This window comes from Camelus bactrianus, chromosome 14, assembly GCF_048773025.1.
Source record: "Camelus bactrianus isolate YW-2024 breed Bactrian camel chromosome 14, ASM4877302v1, whole genome shotgun sequence".
Classification (NCBI taxonomy): Eukaryota; Metazoa; Chordata; class Mammalia; order Artiodactyla; family Camelidae; genus Camelus; species Camelus bactrianus.
The window spans coordinates 59,556,158-59,574,509 of NC_133552.1; the positions used below are offsets into that span (position 1 = coordinate 59,556,158).

The 18,352-nt window shown below is 43.1% G+C and overlaps 1 protein-coding gene and 1 long non-coding RNA gene across 2 annotated transcripts in view; one reads left to right on the top strand and one right to left on the bottom strand.

Moving 5' to 3' along the window:
* The window catches only part of HS6ST3 (heparan sulfate 6-O-sulfotransferase 3), a 587,571-nt gene extending 570,338 nt beyond the window's left edge, over positions 1–17,233 (top strand). The window contains exon 2 of the mRNA XM_074378433.1: positions 10,108–17,233. Within this exon, the coding sequence (XP_074234534.1) occupies positions 10,108–10,816 (709 nt within the window). The 3' untranslated portion in view covers positions 10,817–17,233. The remainder of the gene's footprint in view (positions 1–10,107) is intronic.
* Positions 1,560–11,007, bottom strand: LOC141579780 (uncharacterized). Its single transcript, XR_012511752.1, has 3 exons — positions 10,872–11,007; positions 8,521–8,656; positions 1,560–7,379 (listed from the first exon to the last, which is right to left on the bottom strand). It is a non-coding gene; the product is annotated as an uncharacterized LOC141579780 (long non-coding RNA).
* Positions 17,234–18,352: the final 1,119 nt, after the last annotated feature.

Below are 18,352 nucleotides of genomic sequence, written 5' to 3' on the forward strand. Positions count from 1 at the left end.
GTACCATGATATCCCAAGAATCTAACACGGTGTTCGGCATCAAATACATAATCAACAAACATTTTAAAATAAACAAATGAGTATAGTAGCCCCACAGTTGTTTGATCTTGGGAACATCCTTTCACGTGTATAAGCAGCAGTTTCCTCATCAGTAAAATTCTGCCTCTGATGATAATTTTGCACTGAGGCTCAAGTGGAATAATGGATGAGCAAAGTGTCTGGAAACTGTAAATAAGTTATACAAATAGAAAAGCGATAGTTTTTTAAAATTATTAACATAGCTTATTTATTATTTAACTGTGTGTGATATTTAACTATTTCACTGTGTTGGGTAGTTTCTGAGGCTCTGATCTTCATGGAGGAAGGGAAGCTTTTGAAGTAGAGGGTGTGCCCTTATGTTGAGGGTCTGCTAGGCGTCAGCTACTGCTGGACCCTTTATGGTCATTATTTCAGTCATTAATTCCCACAACCTTACGAAGTAAGCATTTACACCCTGGCTAAGGGTCCCAGAGGTCACAAGCTAACCAGCTCACACCGAACAGGAGCTAGACCTGACGATGAAACCCGCAACTTTCTAACTTCAGATTTACTTTCTTTCCACAGCACCTCAGGTGATGTTCCCAACATGTTTGAAATTATGTGCCCATGTTCCATCCAGACGAGCAGAGCCTGGCTTGTATTTTTCTTGACTCTTCTCTTCCTGAATGAAGGGCATCAGAAACAGCCAACTTCAGGATCCAATAACCTCCTCTGAACTCATTTCTGAGTCCTTGTAGCATTGTGTTAGAAAAAAGGGATCTATTTTAAAACCGGAAAATGAATTATGGCATTGCGTGAGCTTTGGCTTTATCTGAATTCTCCTGCCTAGCTATTTCTAACCATCCTTCACTGTCCTGAGATTACCACAGCTTTTCGATTCCAGGTTGCTTGAGAGTGTTCAGAACTAATGGAACTGCAGTAATTCCCCCTTGTCCCTGCTGCTGCTTCCTCAAGTGTAAATTTGTTATGCAGTTGTCGGGGTGTGCTGAGCTCAGGAAAACTGCTTCTAGGGCATCTTCTAGGATGTCAGTATCGAAGGGGCCCTCTGGACCCATACACTCCTGAGGCCAAGAGGAGCCGAAGGTCCCCGGTACCCCCGGCCCTGCAGTGCGCTGCCTCACTCCCATCGCCTGCTGCCTCCCACAGGCAAGCACGGATCCCTTGTCCTGAGAGGCTCATTTTGCTCCTGGAGCTTTGACTTCCACAAAGCCTGGGCCACCGCAGCACTGAGTCACAAACTGTGCCTCTAAGACGTCTAGCCTGACATTTGCAAGATGATAGAGGAGACCGTCAGAACTCGCACTACTTTGCAAAATTACAGACATCACCTAAAAACCTACGTAACTCAAAGGGTGTTTTGATGACTAAATTGGCTAGTGGAGGTACTGAGAACTGTACTTGGACATAGTGTGCTCTCAATAAATGTCAGCCATTATTATTATTGCTATTAATATCAATTTTCATTTCACGTGGAACATTCCGTATTTTAAGTTAGCTTGCTCCTTAATCATTGCCTGGGAGGTGGTCTTCAAGGTAGTTTTTCTTTGAAAACTGACAAGGGAGGGAGTCAAGTGGACTCTCTCAAGTATTCAGTTAAATATGCTAAAATGATTGCCCAGTCCTGATAGCAGAATCTAGGAAAACTCTAACCCAAAAGAATCTTTTATGAAAGAACATGGCAAAATCTGGACACAGATGGTTTATTTCCCTCAGTTCTTGTGATGTTTCAGGAAAATCTGCAGCAAAGCTGTCAGATACAAACCTGAATATCAGAACACGTGCCTCGCTCTTGAATTCCCTGATTTACTTCTTTTCCTTTCCAAACTGGCTACCACGAAACAATCGCAATGGAGACACCATCTCACTGGAACCCTGCAAATTTTCACATTCCCTAAAAGCAGTGCCTGAGAAATTAGCTAACGAGCGAGCACGACTGAACGCGCATGGCCTAATAACACAATCTGAGTGTATGATCTGGTGTTCGGCTTTGCTCGGCGGGGTTTAGAGCTGCGAGTGAGATTGAATTGGGCCTTATCTCACTCTGGGGTGGCTCCAGGCTCCAGGTGGATGCCCGCATGCATAAACTACAGCTTTGCAGAGCAGAGCGCCTCAAGACGTCCGCATGCCCAAATCCCAGCGCGACCGCGCAAAGCAGGGCGCCTCTGAACCAAATCATCACAGACGTCCCTGAATAATGCATGAGAGCAGGACCCTCCCTGGCACATTTGAAACTGTACTGGGAGGAACTGTTCTCAGCAAGATAGCAGAAACAAGTCCCTGGAACACGTGATCCCTGAAATGTATTCTTGCTGCAGCCACTTGGGGGAAACGGAAAGCAAATATGACAACCACCTGAAAATCATGGCATTTTAGTGAGTCTGAGGCTCTGGGGTTTCGTGTCAGTATAAAGAAGCAATGTGACAGGATTTAAAATGTTTATCTTATTGATAAATACCACCTCTTCCTTGGGGGAACTGGGGGGTAGACTGATCCTTACTGAGAAATGACCAGTACCGTCTGGAAACCTCATGTCATGCTTTTGTTTGGTTGGTTTAGTACCATGTGTGGTTTCCTATAATTAAAGTTAGCTGATACCCAGACTTGCAGAAAAACTCCATCTCGAGAGGCTGTCTCTGTGAGGACTGCACTGAGTATAATCAGGTGAGAATCTACCCTCTTTCGCATCTAGATGTCGGCTTTAATATTGCTACAGCGTTGATGAGTAGGATTGGATTCCACAAACGTTTAGTCTCTAATTTGATATTCCAGCTGCTCATTAAGTGCAAAATAAACAAATGTTTTTGGAAGAACATTTCCTCAGCCCCATGTCACAAACCCCACCTGGCTGTCCTGGAACATCCATCTTAGTCTCACGATCTGAACAGGGCATCTTCCTGGTCCAGCCAGGAGGGAGCAGAGCTGGGAACCTGTTTCATGGCCTTCCCTTAACTTCCAGGTGGACTTGTCCCCTGACACCAGATGATGTCAGGCCTCATGGAAGGGCTCTGTCCTCGCCGATACTGACCATAATCCACTCTATTTCAGGATTTTAACAATGAAATGAGGGCAAGTCTCTTGACTCAGAAATTCAACTCTAGTAATTTATTCTCTGCACTAATATTTATGGCTTGGGATGTCCACCAGATTATTGTTTTTACTAGCCCCTCGCAAATAGAATCAGCTTAATTGTCCGAATCTGAGAGACTGGTCATATAAATTATGGTACATCTATAATTGGAATATTATGCTCTTATGGAAGGATATTACATAAAATGGAAAAAAATGTGTACCTTGTATTTTTAAGTTTAAAAGACACGTTAAAACTATAATATACATTATGATCTCAAATCTGTAAAGAAAGAAATATATATTTACCTGTGGTTATAGCCGAGTGAAGTGATTCTACGTAATTTTTATTTTCTTCTTCTTTACGGTCCTACTTTGCTCCTATTTTCCATAATGGCATTTCTAATGGGGGCTGGCGGTGTCGACGTAGTCCCCACAAGCAGTCACTGATCAGTGTAGTCAACGACTAAAACACAAACAAGAAAGACCAGCTACCTCCAAAGTGTTCTCCGCTTAACGTTAACAGGTACACAGGTAAGAAAAGGGATGCAGGTACCCTCTCCTGAGCAAAGCACTGTGGGCTTTCCTCTCCCCATTATCTTGCCAACTGAAAAGAGTCAAGATCTCTGGGTAATAAGTAAGATTAAAAATGCCTTAGTCAAAAAGGGTCTCGCTGCTTTGTAATGACTCACCGTCAGGGAGGCAGGTTGGTGGGGGATGCATGGTAAGATAACGTGTGAGGTAAGATAACGACATGCAAATGTTTCCATTTTCTCATCACAATACTGGACGTCCTTGCAACCAATCACTCTGACGCACACCATTGTCAGCCCCTAAAGTTCTTTATTACAATACTTAACAATCATCGTTCCCAATTTCCCATTTGCTTAGAACATCATTCTTAAATTCCTTAATTTGTTTTCAAGGCTCGAGTAAAAGGCCTTTTCATCACTGTGTCAGAGGGCAGTCTGATTGCCAAGCTCTAAGTGCTATGGTTCCCCTATCAGATACAGTATAGTGCAGATAATACTCTACTGAGATAATGAAGAATGGGCAGCCTGTAATGAGTGCGCTAAAGAGAGTCAAGAAATTAATTCCATCCTGAGCATTTGGAAAATGATTCCTGCACACAGTACAGCAGGGTGGAGGGAGTGCTAAGTTTTGCTTTTTAAAAATGCACACATCCGCTTGTGTTTACGATGGACCTGTCATCTGTGCCTACTCCCTGGTGAGGACCAAAGAGCTCCTCCACATGCCTCCAAGCCCACCTTACAGTCACTCATGGTGCTCTTTGTAAGATGCTGAGCTTTGGCAAAACTTGATTATATGTAGGGCAAACTCATTTCAAAATCTGTAGGGCAAGAGGAAGCAGGAGAAACTGATTACTTTCCATACACGTCACAAGCTCTAGACTAAGGGACATCATTAGCCTCGGCTACTTCTCTTGGCTAAGGCACCAGCAAGTTCAGTTTCCAGGGACAATCACCATAAGAATCCCTGAAACAACGGCTGATAAAATGTGTATATTTACTAATGCCACGAACATGGAAGAATTGAACATCCATGATGTGTAAGGTCACGTACCATGTGCTCTGGAGGATGAAGGGTGAGTAAGGCATAAAGCCAGTTCCAAGGATAAGATGGTCACTGGTCCCTGGAATGAAGATAAAAGAAGGAGCAGCACCTGTTTTGGGGTGGGGTGCTGAGGACATCACAGAAGGCTGATGGGAGAAGTTCCTAGTTGAGCTGGTTTTTATGAATGTTAGAACTGCAGAGTGTGGAGATATTAATTGTGTGCCTTGATTTTACAAGGGTTAAGCTGCTGATGGAAGGAATATACTTATTAAACCTCCCTGTGAACTTAGCATTTTGTAGGTTTTTCACATGTGTTCTCATTGGGTAGGCCCGTCATAGCCTCATGCAATGAGTATTTTTTAATCACCGCAGGCAGAGTGATTCCAGGGACTTACACTCTTCTTGTCATCATTTCGATGTGCAGACCAGTGCTACCTCTTTTGCATCACGGGATTGAAAGAGAAGGGTTAGATGGAAGGGAAGAAGTGAATACCGAGGAGGAAAGGGTGGTTCAGAGGAAGCTGACAGTGAGGAAGGGGAGGAAGCAATGTCAGCTGGGGGTAGGATATTTCCAGAATCCATCCCTGATTCTTTCTCATCAGCACCCACAGTTTTCTGGGTTCTTCGCTGCTGGTCTGTCACCACAATTGTCTCCCCTGGTCCCTGCCTACTTTTATCCATCCTAAACTCTGTGGCTACATGAATTTTCCCAAATCAACATTTTTCCTAAGTTTGCAATTTACAGGTGCCTTCAGAGCCCACGACCATTTGGCCTCAGCATCCTGTTCTACTTACGTCTTTCATTCATTTATCAAGCAAACATGTAGTGAGATGCACAACATGAACTTCCTGGTCCGTTAGGCCATTCTGTTCTCTGTACCTTCTTAAATCTTCTCTGTCTACTCCTTACCTCCATAACTTGCTAATCAATGCCTCTTTTTCTAATCCACCACCCTTCCACCTACACTACTTGAGGACATTTTATTCTTTTCTTGTTGTTGTTTTTGTTCTTCACATTTCCTGGAGCTGCTCCTTACACATAATAAACCCTCAATAAGCATGTGTTAATTAAATGACTAGCTAATGAAAGAAATGAGCAATTATACAATAAACTGCTTAGTGAAATACAGGTTCTTGAAACAGTGGGGAAGAAAACTACTAAGTGCAACATTAAAAAGAAAGCCTCATTACTATTAGTTATCTGTTGTCTGAAATATTCTGCTTTTTACCCAAAGTCTACATTGACTATCTCTTTCTGCATATCAACCATCACAGTCAAATGATGGATGTATTAGAAGATTATATGTCTTATTGACTCTTTTCACACATTTTGGACAGTCAAAAAAAATCAGATTGGTTTTTAAGGGAGAAAAGAAAGGCCTATTTATCAAAGGCAATATTCAACTTAGTTATTAAAATACACTTATTGCATATGAAGGTCATTTCTTTCCCATAGCATCATTTATTGAATACCTGCAGTGAGCAGGACTTTGTGTGAGGTACTGTGAGCCATGAAGCCCAAGGTCCAGTTATCAAAAAGGAACTTAGAGGGTAGTGACCAAGACTTCCATGTGCAGTTAGGAGTGCAGTAAGTGATGCAGTAAACCCAGGGAAGACGGAGATGAAGCTTGAGCTGGACCAGGGAAGATGAGTAGGATGCAAATGAGCGAAGGCAAAGGCAAAGGCTGAGGGAAGGCAGTCATGTCCTTGTGCTGGGTTTAGAATTTTGTAATAAGATCACCTTACAGCCAAGCAAGATACTGAAAAGTGTGTGTTCTGTATCTTTGCACTTTAGTAAGCCATGGTGGTCCCTATGATAATCATCAGTTAAAATGATCACTGAACTAACCAAGGCACCCCGTCCTCTACTGTTCCTGAGAACACAAGTCTTTGCCATCATTACCCTGGGGCCACAAGAATCACAATTCTAATGAGCTGCAATTGTTTTACAGATATTCTTAAAGGAATAAGTCCAAACTCTCAATGAAACAGGTCACAAATGGAGGACCTGCTGGCAGCATGCTGTCATTGACATGAAGTTATCTTGGGGATTGTTCTGGTCCAGGGAGACTGACAGAACAGTCCCTTCACTTGGTGGTTAGCATTTCTTCCACTTTACCAAAATCAGTGGGTGCCTGAGATCTCCTTGAGGACAATGCTTTAGTGATCGCAGAGTCCCCACTGCCTAGCCTCAGTATCTGGCAAATACAGGGAGCTCGATTAATATTTGGAGAATTAACAGATGAATGAATGGATGTATGAAAAGGGGAAATAATAGTTTGCTTATTTATGTTTCCAAAGTCTGGAGAGAGTTTCAGTTAACTGCAAGGACAGGTATTTGACCAGATGCGATTCTGTCTCAGCTTAGGAGACTGAGTTAAAAGGGACAGGTGTTGATGAAGGTCTCTGCATGTGGCCGCAGTGGCCTTTGCTTGTCCTTCTTCTCTAGTCTCTGTGTTGGCCCTCCATTGTGCTGTTGAACTAATAGAGCTTGAGAAGGAAAGCTGCAGATTTCAGTAGCACTGAGCCGTTTTAAGAATTTTCCTTAGAAACTGAGTTGAGAGTTACAGGATCAGAAGAAGATGGTTTCTGTTGTCTGGGAGCTGGGAAGAGATTCCTGAACCTGGAGTGAACTTGTACACTGGGTGTGTGGCCTGGTGGTAGGCATCATTTCATCAATAATTTTGGCAGTCTTCCGTCTGATAGGAGAGAAGCAAATGAAAGTAGAGGGCAAAAATACAGGTGAGAAAAAAATGACTTAATGAATCAAATTATAAGTGTTGTTCTTCAATAGTTAGGTGTTCTTCAACCCTATTGTTTTATTTTTACTATTATTCTAACTTTCTGTTTTGACTGCTTTGCAGGATTCAGACAAACAAATGAAATATATATGAGAATATTGCTGACGAAAGAAAGACCTCAATGCTATTAGGCACTTGGTTCCAGAACTATAAGATGGGACAACTTTGTACGTCCTCAGAGAGAATATTGCACCAGGACGTTTTTGTGTCTTGATGTCAGAGTTAGCTTTAGTTACAAATGGACCTTTGACCTATTTAGCTAGTAGAAATTGCAGACATTTGGGACTTACCTCACTCATGTAAACATCACCCTAAAATTTGGCTAGTCTTTGTTAAATGGAGCATTACATTGAATAAAGTTAAATTTGAAACGAAGACCATTTTCAGTGTAAGCCAGTTTCAGTCAGCTTTGAGACCATGTGGATTCCAGTGGAAGGAAGGCACTGGGAACTCTATGGCCAATTAATTTTCCCAAGTGAGACAAAAGCCTCTCAGATGCCAGCAGCAGGTTCCAGGAAAACTTCATACTACAAACCATTGTAATTCCCAGCCCTAAAATCCTCTAGCTCTTTTGATTATTTTAAGAATCTGGATTGTGTCTACATTTGAGACACATAAATGGGGTTGAGCCTTATCAATTGATTGTCGTCATCTTTTTTGTTTAAATCCTTTTTTGTGTTTTCACTTTTGCCCAATTAACAGGGAAATGATAAATTTCCCCTTTGTGGTCTTATTTGACCAATCAAAGATCTCTCTGATTTAGAGTACCCTGTCCTGGTGTGTTTGTTATCCTTAACCCACCTAAGTTACCACCATCATCATTGTGTTTATATATTTTATTATGCCATTGTTTTGTCCAACAAAAATCAGTCTCTGCTTGTAGAATTGAAATGAGCTTCAACATAGGACCAAAGCAGGATTAATAATGACATATCATATAATATTCAACCATAGTAATATCCACTCCGAGAAAAACTTTACTGTCAGCATTTCCATGTGGAGCCCAGAAACTCTGTCATTTTCTGTTTCTCCTACTGACCTTTTGGGAAATTTTCTTCTACTGATGGAGTTGTCATCCTGTCACAGGGAAAGACAACAGAGCAATGTGAAATGGTGATTGGAAAAGCAACAGCTCAGGCTGCCTTGTCTGGGGTGGTTTCTGTACTTTCTTCCTCCTGATTTAAAGGGAAGCGAGTGTTACATAAGATTTTGAAATTTCTCAAGCACGTTTCAAACTGTCCGGCTAGGCATTCAAAAATAACTGAATACGGTAAATATGCAGTTTTAAATATTTGAGTTCATCCATTTCTTTTTAAAAGCAGCATGAAAAACAGTGCACCTTTCAATTCCTTATTTTTGTGATTGCTTTTACTAGCTATGCATCTTTCAGTCCAGTTTAGGCTGTCAAGGAAAGCCTGGTATTCTTTTCAGAACTTTCCAGGACCATTTTTGTCTGCCCATGGGGAGCTCTGTCACTTCTGGTGACAGAGGTGGGGTGGACAGCTGCTCAAAGGATGAGAGGGACTGTCCTTACTTCGAATCAATATTTGCTTTCCTCTAATGGCTAGTGCCATATCTTTATCTGTTGACTTTTCTGGATCTCTTCTGGCCTCTTCACACCTCCCTTTTAAGCTAGAGGTACCCTGTTCTTTACGTGATCATTCTGAAGCTAACCATTTATAAAATATATCTCTTCCAACTTTACATTAGAGGTCATTAGATGAGGTGAGACCTGTGACTATAATAACCACAGCACCTGACAATGAATAGGCATTCACTAAATAGTAGTTACATTTTTGTTTTTAAAATATCAATACAGTGCCCAAGGAAGCACAGAGGCTTTGAAATCAAATAGGTCTAAATTCGACTGCAGTTCAACCGGCAACTTGCTCTAGGATCTTGGGCTGAATTTTTCACCTTTCTTAGCTTTTCTGTTTTCAGTTCTTTTTTTTTTTAAAGTCATGATAAAACCTATTTTACAAAGTTATGTTGAGAGTTATCTGTGCCAGAATCCATAAAGTGCCTAGCAGAGTTTCCAGTGCTCACTAAATATTAGTCTCCACACACAACACACCCTTCCCCAACCCCGCCCACCTCGCAACCCAGAATACCAGAGTAAACAGAAAGATTAAGGCGCCTTGGCTTCCAGCTGTGCTCTTTGTAGTCCCATGACTTTGGATAACTCATTTTAACCTCCTTGCCTATTTCCCTATCAAGTAGTCCCGTGTCTACCACAGAAGTTCATTTTAAGGATCAGATAAACTATTGAATGGGTAATAACTTTCAATAATCATGGTGTGTGCTCTTAATGGAAGGTATTGTTAATGCTGGTAGTAATTTATCAATGAATAATTGCTGAATGAAAGGAGGATCTATCCCCTCCACCCCAACCCTCCCCACATTGCAGCAGAAAGGAAAAGCCCAACAAATGGTCCTGAAAACCAGTTCATGAGAATTTATGGAAACATGCATCCAGGGGAATGACAGGTGCAAACCCAGGCAAACATTGTCATGTGACCATTTGGCAGAAGAGCCCATTGGTTCAGTGCTGGTATCAACCTACAGAGGTTTATAAACCAGAATTGTCGTTGTTGAGGACTGACGCTCTTCCTCTAATTTCTTGCAGGAATTTCTATTACATCACCATGTTGCGGGATCCAGTGTCTCGGTACCTGAGCGAGTGGAAACACGTCCAGAGAGGGGCCACGTGGAAAACTTCCCTCCACATGTGTGATGGGAGAAGCCCCACCCCCGATGAGCTGCCGACCTGCTACCCTGGGGACGACTGGTCCGGGGTCAGCCTGCGGGAGTTCATGGACTGCACCTACAACCTGGCCAACAACCGCCAGGTGCGCATGCTGGCGGACCTCAGCCTGGTGGGCTGCTACAACTTGACTTTCATGAACGAGAGCGAGAGGAGCGCCATCCTGCTGCAGAGCGCCAAAAGCAACCTGAAGAACATGGCTTTCTTCGGGCTCACGGAATTCCAGAGGAAGACACAGTTTCTCTTTGAGAGGACATTCAACCTCAAGTTCATCTCCCCCTTCACGCAGTTCAACATCACGCGGGCTTCCAACGTGGAAATCAACGAGGGCGCCCGCCAGCGCATCGAGGAGCTGAACTTCCTGGACATGCAGCTGTACGAGTACGCGAAGGACCTCTTCCAGCAGCGCTACCACCGCACCAAGCAGCTAGAACACCAGAGGGACCGGCAGAAGAGACGGGAGGCGCGGAGGCTGCAGCGGGAGCACCGCGGCCACCGGTGGCCCAAACGGGAGGGGAACCCAGAGGGGGCGGTCACGGAGGACTACAACAGCCAGGTGGTGAGATGGTGACCCCCTGCCCTCTCCTCCCCTGGGAAGGGGAGGACGAGCAGGCGCACTGACCTACCTTGGAGAATGTTGGCCCAAGCTGAGGACATCTGGCTGTAGGTGGCTTGATTTGGACACCTGCTTCCTCTTTGTCGTCACCTTTATCCAGCTGGAGATGATCCGTCTTGTTCTTTTTTCCCTGACGCTTTTCAATCCGCGATGTTAAGTAGTTCAGATGCGTTCAATAATAGACCACTTTAGAAGGTCAAGGGGAGACGCAGCACAAAGAAAAGAGTCCTTGGAATCTCTTTTGCAGCGGCATAGGTTAGAGTTTGGGTAACTGGAACCCACCAGGGCACATATGAAAAGCCTAATTATGGCCTGGATGTTCTGCTGAAACTGGTCTGTTGGTACTGTGTCTGTAATGGAGATACTGCTCTGTAAAGAGAGGAAAAGAAGGCTTTTTCAGCCCTTAGATGAGGTTTAACGCCAGCTCTTGCTTGGCTGTTGGCTCTCATCTTTGAACTCTATTTCATGTGGTTTTAATCATAAGTAGTGTAATGTGTTTTGTTGTTAAGGTTGTTTTTCAACAAGATGACCCTACTACTGGCCATCACTGGAGACTCACATCCCCTGCATCTTAACTCTAAGTCATGCCTTCTCCCCCATCTTTTAGGGAACAGCTATTGGATTGAGGACAGGGGTGCCTGTGGCCCCAGGGAAATTAACATTGGTAGGGACATTCAGGAGAAACCGTCCTTATCAATGAATGCCTAGAGAGATCAGCCTTTACCATTTTATTTTCAGTGTAAGGAATGAATGATAAATTAAGAGGAAAAAAAGCAGGAGGATTACTATATGCCTAACCTTTCCAATCTGGCTACAGAACCTTAGTTTCTGAGGACTATTTCAGAGCTTTACCTCTTTGGAACAGTCATCTTCTTTGATACGGTTACGCCAAGTTTGAAACTCTGCTGTCACAGAGGAAAAGACGTTTAAAAATAATTTGGTCTGAAGAATAGGAGCTTGGCCAGCATGTATACAAACCATAGTGAAGATCACTAAATAAAAAAACAGCTCTGGGGAAGGGGATAGCTCAGTGGTAGAGCGCATGCCTAGCATGCATGAGGCCCTGGGTTCCAGCCTCAGTATATCTATTAAATAAATAAATAAATAAATAAATACACAAACCTGATTACACCCCCCCAAAAATAGGTCTGATTGGGGCCATGAGACATGGAACACAGTGGGGTGGTTATCCCGGGTGTTTAGAAAGACCCTACCTCCCAACATGTTAAATATCTCTCGCCTGATAACTTTTTTTGATCTCTCCTGTTGTCAGGCTATGGCCACTGCCACTACATCAGGCTAGAGAGCGTATAAAACAGAACCGGAAAATGTGCTGCGTTGCCAAGTGCTTCTTCTTCTCACCATTTCCCAGTCACAAATACAGTAACACAAAAGTTTTTGAATAATGAAGGAAGAAGTATGGTAGAGAGGAATAGAGAGCCCTTGCCAAGCATTTAGTAGGAGATCAGAGTGAGTAGAAAGTTTCACAGCAGATTGATCTGATCAATCCCTTCGAGAAGCTGAAGGCAAAATGAGTAAAACCCGTAAATCAGATTGAAAAGCCTATTTCATTGATATCCAACATGTTTGATGTTTAAGCCAGCTTTACATAAGCCACGTCTCAGCCTCCAGAATACTCTCTCTGGGGTTGAGAGTTAATCAACCCACTAGCATTCATAGAGTGCTTGTCTGTACAGAGGGGAGCCTGGTGTCTCCATCAAAGAGAGATCTGGAGAAGAGGCTCAGGTAACTCTTACACTACCCTTGGCTTCAGCTGTCACGGGAGGAAAGGCGTTACTGGGACGTTCTTTGTGGCAGGAACTTGGGGAGACCCTTTTCATACCTCAAATCTATTCACAAAAAGGTAGATATTGTTAGCCCCAATTTCACAGATAAGGAAAGTGAAACCTGCAGACACTAAGTAGCTTCCTCATGGGCGTGAGTTAGGTCTGGCTGACTGCAAAGTGCAAGCTCTTTTTCCTCCATCATGTTTTCCATATGGAATAAAAGCTTCCTGCCAATCAGGCAAGAAGCCACCTGTTATTGCCCAGAAGGATTTGTCTCTAACCACGTGGGTGACACAACTGTGACAACACCGAGCAAGCAGGGACCCAGAGCCATGTTACCCTGGCTCAGCCCAGCCTCCTCCAGATCACTGACCCAGCAAGGAGCTGAGAGATTGATGACTTCATAGGCAGTTGTAATTTTTGAGCCATATACGGAGTGAGTTAAAGGGGCCAGGTAAATATTGCTTGTTAGTTGGTAGAGATTAGGTTCACAAAACATCAGTGTTCCCCTTCCTGACGATTTGTTCCTGAGGTAGAGAAGGAAGGAGGATTGCAGCTGGAATTAATGAGCGGAATTCTCTCTGTCTTCTCATTTTGATGGTAGGATCTAACACTGCCTAGAATGGCAGGGCTGCAAATTATCTTTCTGCCTGCCACTGTGAAACACGCATGCACGCTCACACACACATACACACACGCACGCACAATAGCAATCCAGTGTCTTGTCATGTGGAAAATCAAAACAAGTTCGAAAGCGTTCAGATTGTTTCTTTTAAACTCACTTTACATTTTTGGCAGGGAATTCATGCATAGCTGAGACTTGGAGGCGGCCTCTGCTAACTTCACACTGTTCCTTGGGCACCTCGGGATTTATATCAAAAGGCTTTCTGCAGCCTTGCTGCTGAAGGCGTGATGTATGGGGCTCCACTTGAGACCCGACATCAGGATGTTCAGAGGAGAAACCATCTCTTGGTATTGGCCCGAGGCCAGTGCTGAGCAAATTAAAAAGACCTACATGGGCTTCCGCCCTGGTATCATTTCATTCTAAAGCAGCTCGTTCATCCTATCCCCTGGGGTCCTGTGTTGACAGAAATGAAGAGGTGGGGGTACAGTTTATTCTCTGAAAATTGACTGCACAGTGCCATGCCAAGCGATGTTTGGGGAAGGGATGTCAGCAGAAGGCATCTGGACCTCAGGATCGGGCAGCCAGCAGCCTTAATACCCAAAGCCAAATCAGTTGCAGATACATTAGTGTGAAAGCCAAGAAGAGCCCCCCCCCCCAAAATTTTAAATCCCTAAGGATTCTACATCCTGTTTACTCCTACAACTCCCAGGTAGACCTTCCTTTCCTTTTCTTGGCAGTCGCAGCTCCAGCAACCAGACTGAGATGAGGTATCTGTCTGTGTGTTCAAATTACTATTAAGGACTATGATACATACTATATATTATGTTTCCTTTTAAGTTTTTGGCAGTCTGCTCTTGGAAAATAGAGAAAACCTGCCCTGAGCAGTATTTGAATACTCTTTCTAATCATTGATAACATTAGCAATCAGTGTTAGGCAACAGTTAAGGATATCATATATGTTATTTAAAAATTATAAAAATCTGTTCCTTATCGTCTAAAGGAGGTCACTTTGTCAGAAATAGTTTGATCAAAGGTTTGAAATATGAGTACAAAAGTCTGACTAGAGATAATATGAATATGGGGAAGATGATCTACTCCACAGACTTAGCAAGGAGGTTAACAAAGATCATTCAAAAATGAAGTCCATTAGGTAGGATTCCCATTAGGCTGTTTCAACAGAGCAACTCAAAACAATAGTGACTTCAAAAGACTGAAGCAATTGCTTTCCTACTTAAAAGACACACTGGTCTGGTATGTGACATTACCAGAATCCCAGGACCTCTCTCCTTGCTCTTCAATCCTAATATGCAGCTACCATCTCATGCTCCAAGATGACTGCTGCAGTTCCTGCCATCTCATTTTCATCTAAGACACCGGAGAGGAAGTGGAGGGAGGTTGCACATATCCCTTCCAGTCACATCTCATGGGCTAGAACCTAGCCACTAGACACATCTAGCTGCAGAGAAGGCCAGGAAATGTCATCATCATTGGTTGCCATGTGCCTTGATAAATGTAAGGGTTCTATTACTAAAGAAACAATGTGAAAATTAGTACAGATCTAAACTATCAGTCTTTGATGCAAAAGGGAGTTGAAAAATATTTCAAGTGCTTTTCAAAGTCATCTATTTCATCATCTATTTTGCAAAGGCTAAAATGAAAATTCATAACTTTGTATAGGATTTAATGCTTTTCAAAACATTTTTACATCTAGTGTCTCACCTGATCTTCGCTACATTCTTGTATGTTAAATAGGACCTCTATTCATTAATTCCATTCAATAGTTTGATGCGGAGATTCAGATGTTGAAAGATTTCCCAAAGAGTCTAGTTTATTAACAAGACAGTTGCTCAGAGCCCCAGTCTTTTGACTTCATACTTTTTACTACTTTTTATTGCCCATCATTAGTACTGGGACTGGGAATTGCAAGAACATGAAATCTAATTCTTTGTTGGTGTGTATCTCCCCTTACCTTCCCATGGAACTGCAGTGACTTAGAAAATGCCAAGGAGACAGGGAGAGTTAATCCTGGACTCCCTGCCTCCAGGAAGGGAGCCTCTTATTAGGAGTGAAGTGTCCAGGAAACACAAGCACTCAAACACCTCTGCTTGGAGGTCCACCCCACCCAATCCAAACACTCTTCCACAATTCCTTAGGGAAGCTCAGTGGTGGAAATATTTAGAATCAGTAGCGGCCTAAATAGAGGAGCTTAAAAGGGGGATTAATAGAACCCCTGCTACAAAAAAAAAAAAAAAAAAAAAAAAATTCCTTCCTTCTCCACTTCTTCCCCAGGTCCCTGGAATTTTATTGCCAACTTACTGCTTTGGTTCTTAAAAGTTTGATTTGGTGTTAAATGAATCCCTTTCTACATTTGCCAGGGAGAGGAATTGCTCTAAGTTGTCGTAAGCTAGCATCTCCACACAGAGGGTTTATCTGATTCCTCTGCAACCCTGACCCCCAGGGGAGAAGCAGTGCCCGCGTAACGGGGCCCTGCAGAGGTGGGGCGGGGAGAGGAAGGGGAGCGATGGAGGAAAGTAGGACTTCTAAAATGGAAGCGGGTCTTTCAAAGGTGGAAAGATGAGGAATTAAATATGTGCCAGGGAATACTGAAAATAGAAGAGTGAGTCATACAGTTTCTGTCCTCAAGAACAAGGGCCGTCTGGAGACAGCAGACTGTGATTCTTTTGGCCGTTGAAAAGAGCAGGAAAAGGCAGGAAGCTCATGAGACAGGACCAGAGCGCTGGGATGGGTTTAGGGACTGAATTAGGGTTGGGTCAAAGAGAAAGCTGGGTCAGACTTAGGCAAAGAATACTCTGATCTGACCACAGCTGTGTCTCTAAGGCTTTTCTTTTCCATAGTCCTTGTGCCTCTGCTGGTCACAAGAGCTCCAGCTGAAAGTCTGCAGGTGGTATCAGGCTGGCTGAGTCTGATGACTCTGCCCATTTGGGCCACCTCCGGGGAGACTGCAAAGGTCCTTTCTCCAAGGCACTTCCAACTTTCCTTCTAACCCCCTTCCTTCCATCCCTACTGGACATAGCCTGCTGTTCTCTTAACCACATTCACCTGGACACAGCCAAACGAATGCCCTGGAACTTTGAATTAGCCCCTCTGGGCCAGTGGGCAGGCTCTGAGACCTGTGCGTTTTGTAGCCTAATGGATGGAATGCAGATGGACCCATCGTCACAACACGCTGATAGGACCAACCTACCTTGCAGAGGTGCTGAGATTTCCAGAGCACTGGCCTCACCGTGCACACCAGCAACATCTGCAAAACAAAAGCCCCTGAACTTCCAAACAAGGACTCGAGGCAACCTAACAGAACGACGGATCTGAGAACACGGAAGCACAGATGTTTCCTGAGCTTGTGTTCTAAGCCGTTTATGGGAAAGACTGCAACTGTCATCCTTTGGCACACTGAGTGGAACCTCTGTGAGTTACACGTGCTGTTGCTCTGTGGGAACTCGTCGAAGGGCCAGATGTCAGAGCTGAAAAACCTCAGTTCTTGCCGGGGAAAGCAGCGTCTGACAGAGCAGAGTGTGTGTGATGTAGTCATTGCCACATTTGTCTTCCACAAACTTGTCATTTTTTTTTTTAACCATGGCCATCTTTTCCTTCCTTCTTCCCCCACCCCCAGAAGCACCTGCTGGGTTTTGCTTGCATTATTTTTCATTGAACATATCAAAGATGAAAAATGTTGGAAAGAAAACTGGACTTTTATCAGGTGTCCCATTTTAAATGTAAAGATAGTTACCCAATAGATAGTAAATTATTTCTCCTGAGAGATATTTCCTTTTGTTTCTGTGCAATAATATGTATGAACTCGGGTACTAGGAGATTGTATTGTGAGATTATCAACCTTTATTGCTGTTTAAAAATGATAGTTTGTAGAACTGAGGATTTCCATTGATGTGAAGCACAATTTAATGAATAAGTTAACATATTAAACTGTTGTGATGTCAAGAACCACTGTTTTCCCCTGTGATTTTGTTAGACATGTTTACAAGATGAGAAAAGTTGGTTAAAGACTTCAAGGGATTTATGGAAATTGAATCCACGATTCAGCTTTGTCAAATTCTAAAAAGCCATGCCTTAGAAATGTGGTTGTTGGATGTGAAACTTTAAAAGCATTAAAGACAAAGAAAAGATAGATTTGAAACAATTTAAAATCTCTGAGGCCAGGGAAGATGTCACAGGCTCTCAAATACACGACCTTCTAAAACCATGGTTCTCAGTGAGACTCCCTGCTCGCTGCCCACCCAGCACGTGGAAATTCACTGTGAAACGCAGAAAACAACCTGGAGATGACGGACGAGGAAGGGGTTTGAGAAAGAGTGATGGGAGATAGCAAGAATTAGAAGAAGGGAGTTTGGAATTCAGCCTGAAAGAAAGAAAGGAGAAAGGGAGGAAGGGAGGAAAGGGAAGAGAGACAGAGAACGGAAGAGAAGAAACACAAACAATAATGGAATCTAACCTGGGGCTCTCTGTAGTTTCAGTAGGTGTGGTTCCCCAGATTTTTTTAAATGACTGGTTCCTAAAATATGAGCAAAGAAACAAAATTAACTTCTAAGAGGTAAAATGTTCCTTCATTCAAAAATCCCCTGAATGACACAATTTATCATTTTCTTTTTGTTCTGTACAAGGGGAAATTGTGGACTCCTGCCTTGCTTGAGGGTTAGTGAAATTTGAGTCTTAGAAAAATGTCATTTGGCCCCGACCCTCTGGCTTGTGAGAATCATATGCAAAGAGAACTTAACTTGAGGGTAACTGAAGCATCCATGAGAAAGGCTCAAAAAGATAGAAGTTAAACACACACACACACGCACACGCACACACGCACACAGAGACATTCTGGGGACTTTCACCTTCCTGGAAAAACTTCAAGCAAATTAAGAGAAGGACTAATTCACACTCAAGAAGTAAGTCACACTTACTTCTTTCCCTCCTTCACCTTGAAAATAAGATTGAAAAAAATGTTGACAATATATTGAAAATCTGCTCTCAATATACTCTTTCACTCTCACAGATGAGTTTTCATATCAAACATATATTTGAAAATTAATGGAGTCTCAGAGTATTTCTTTA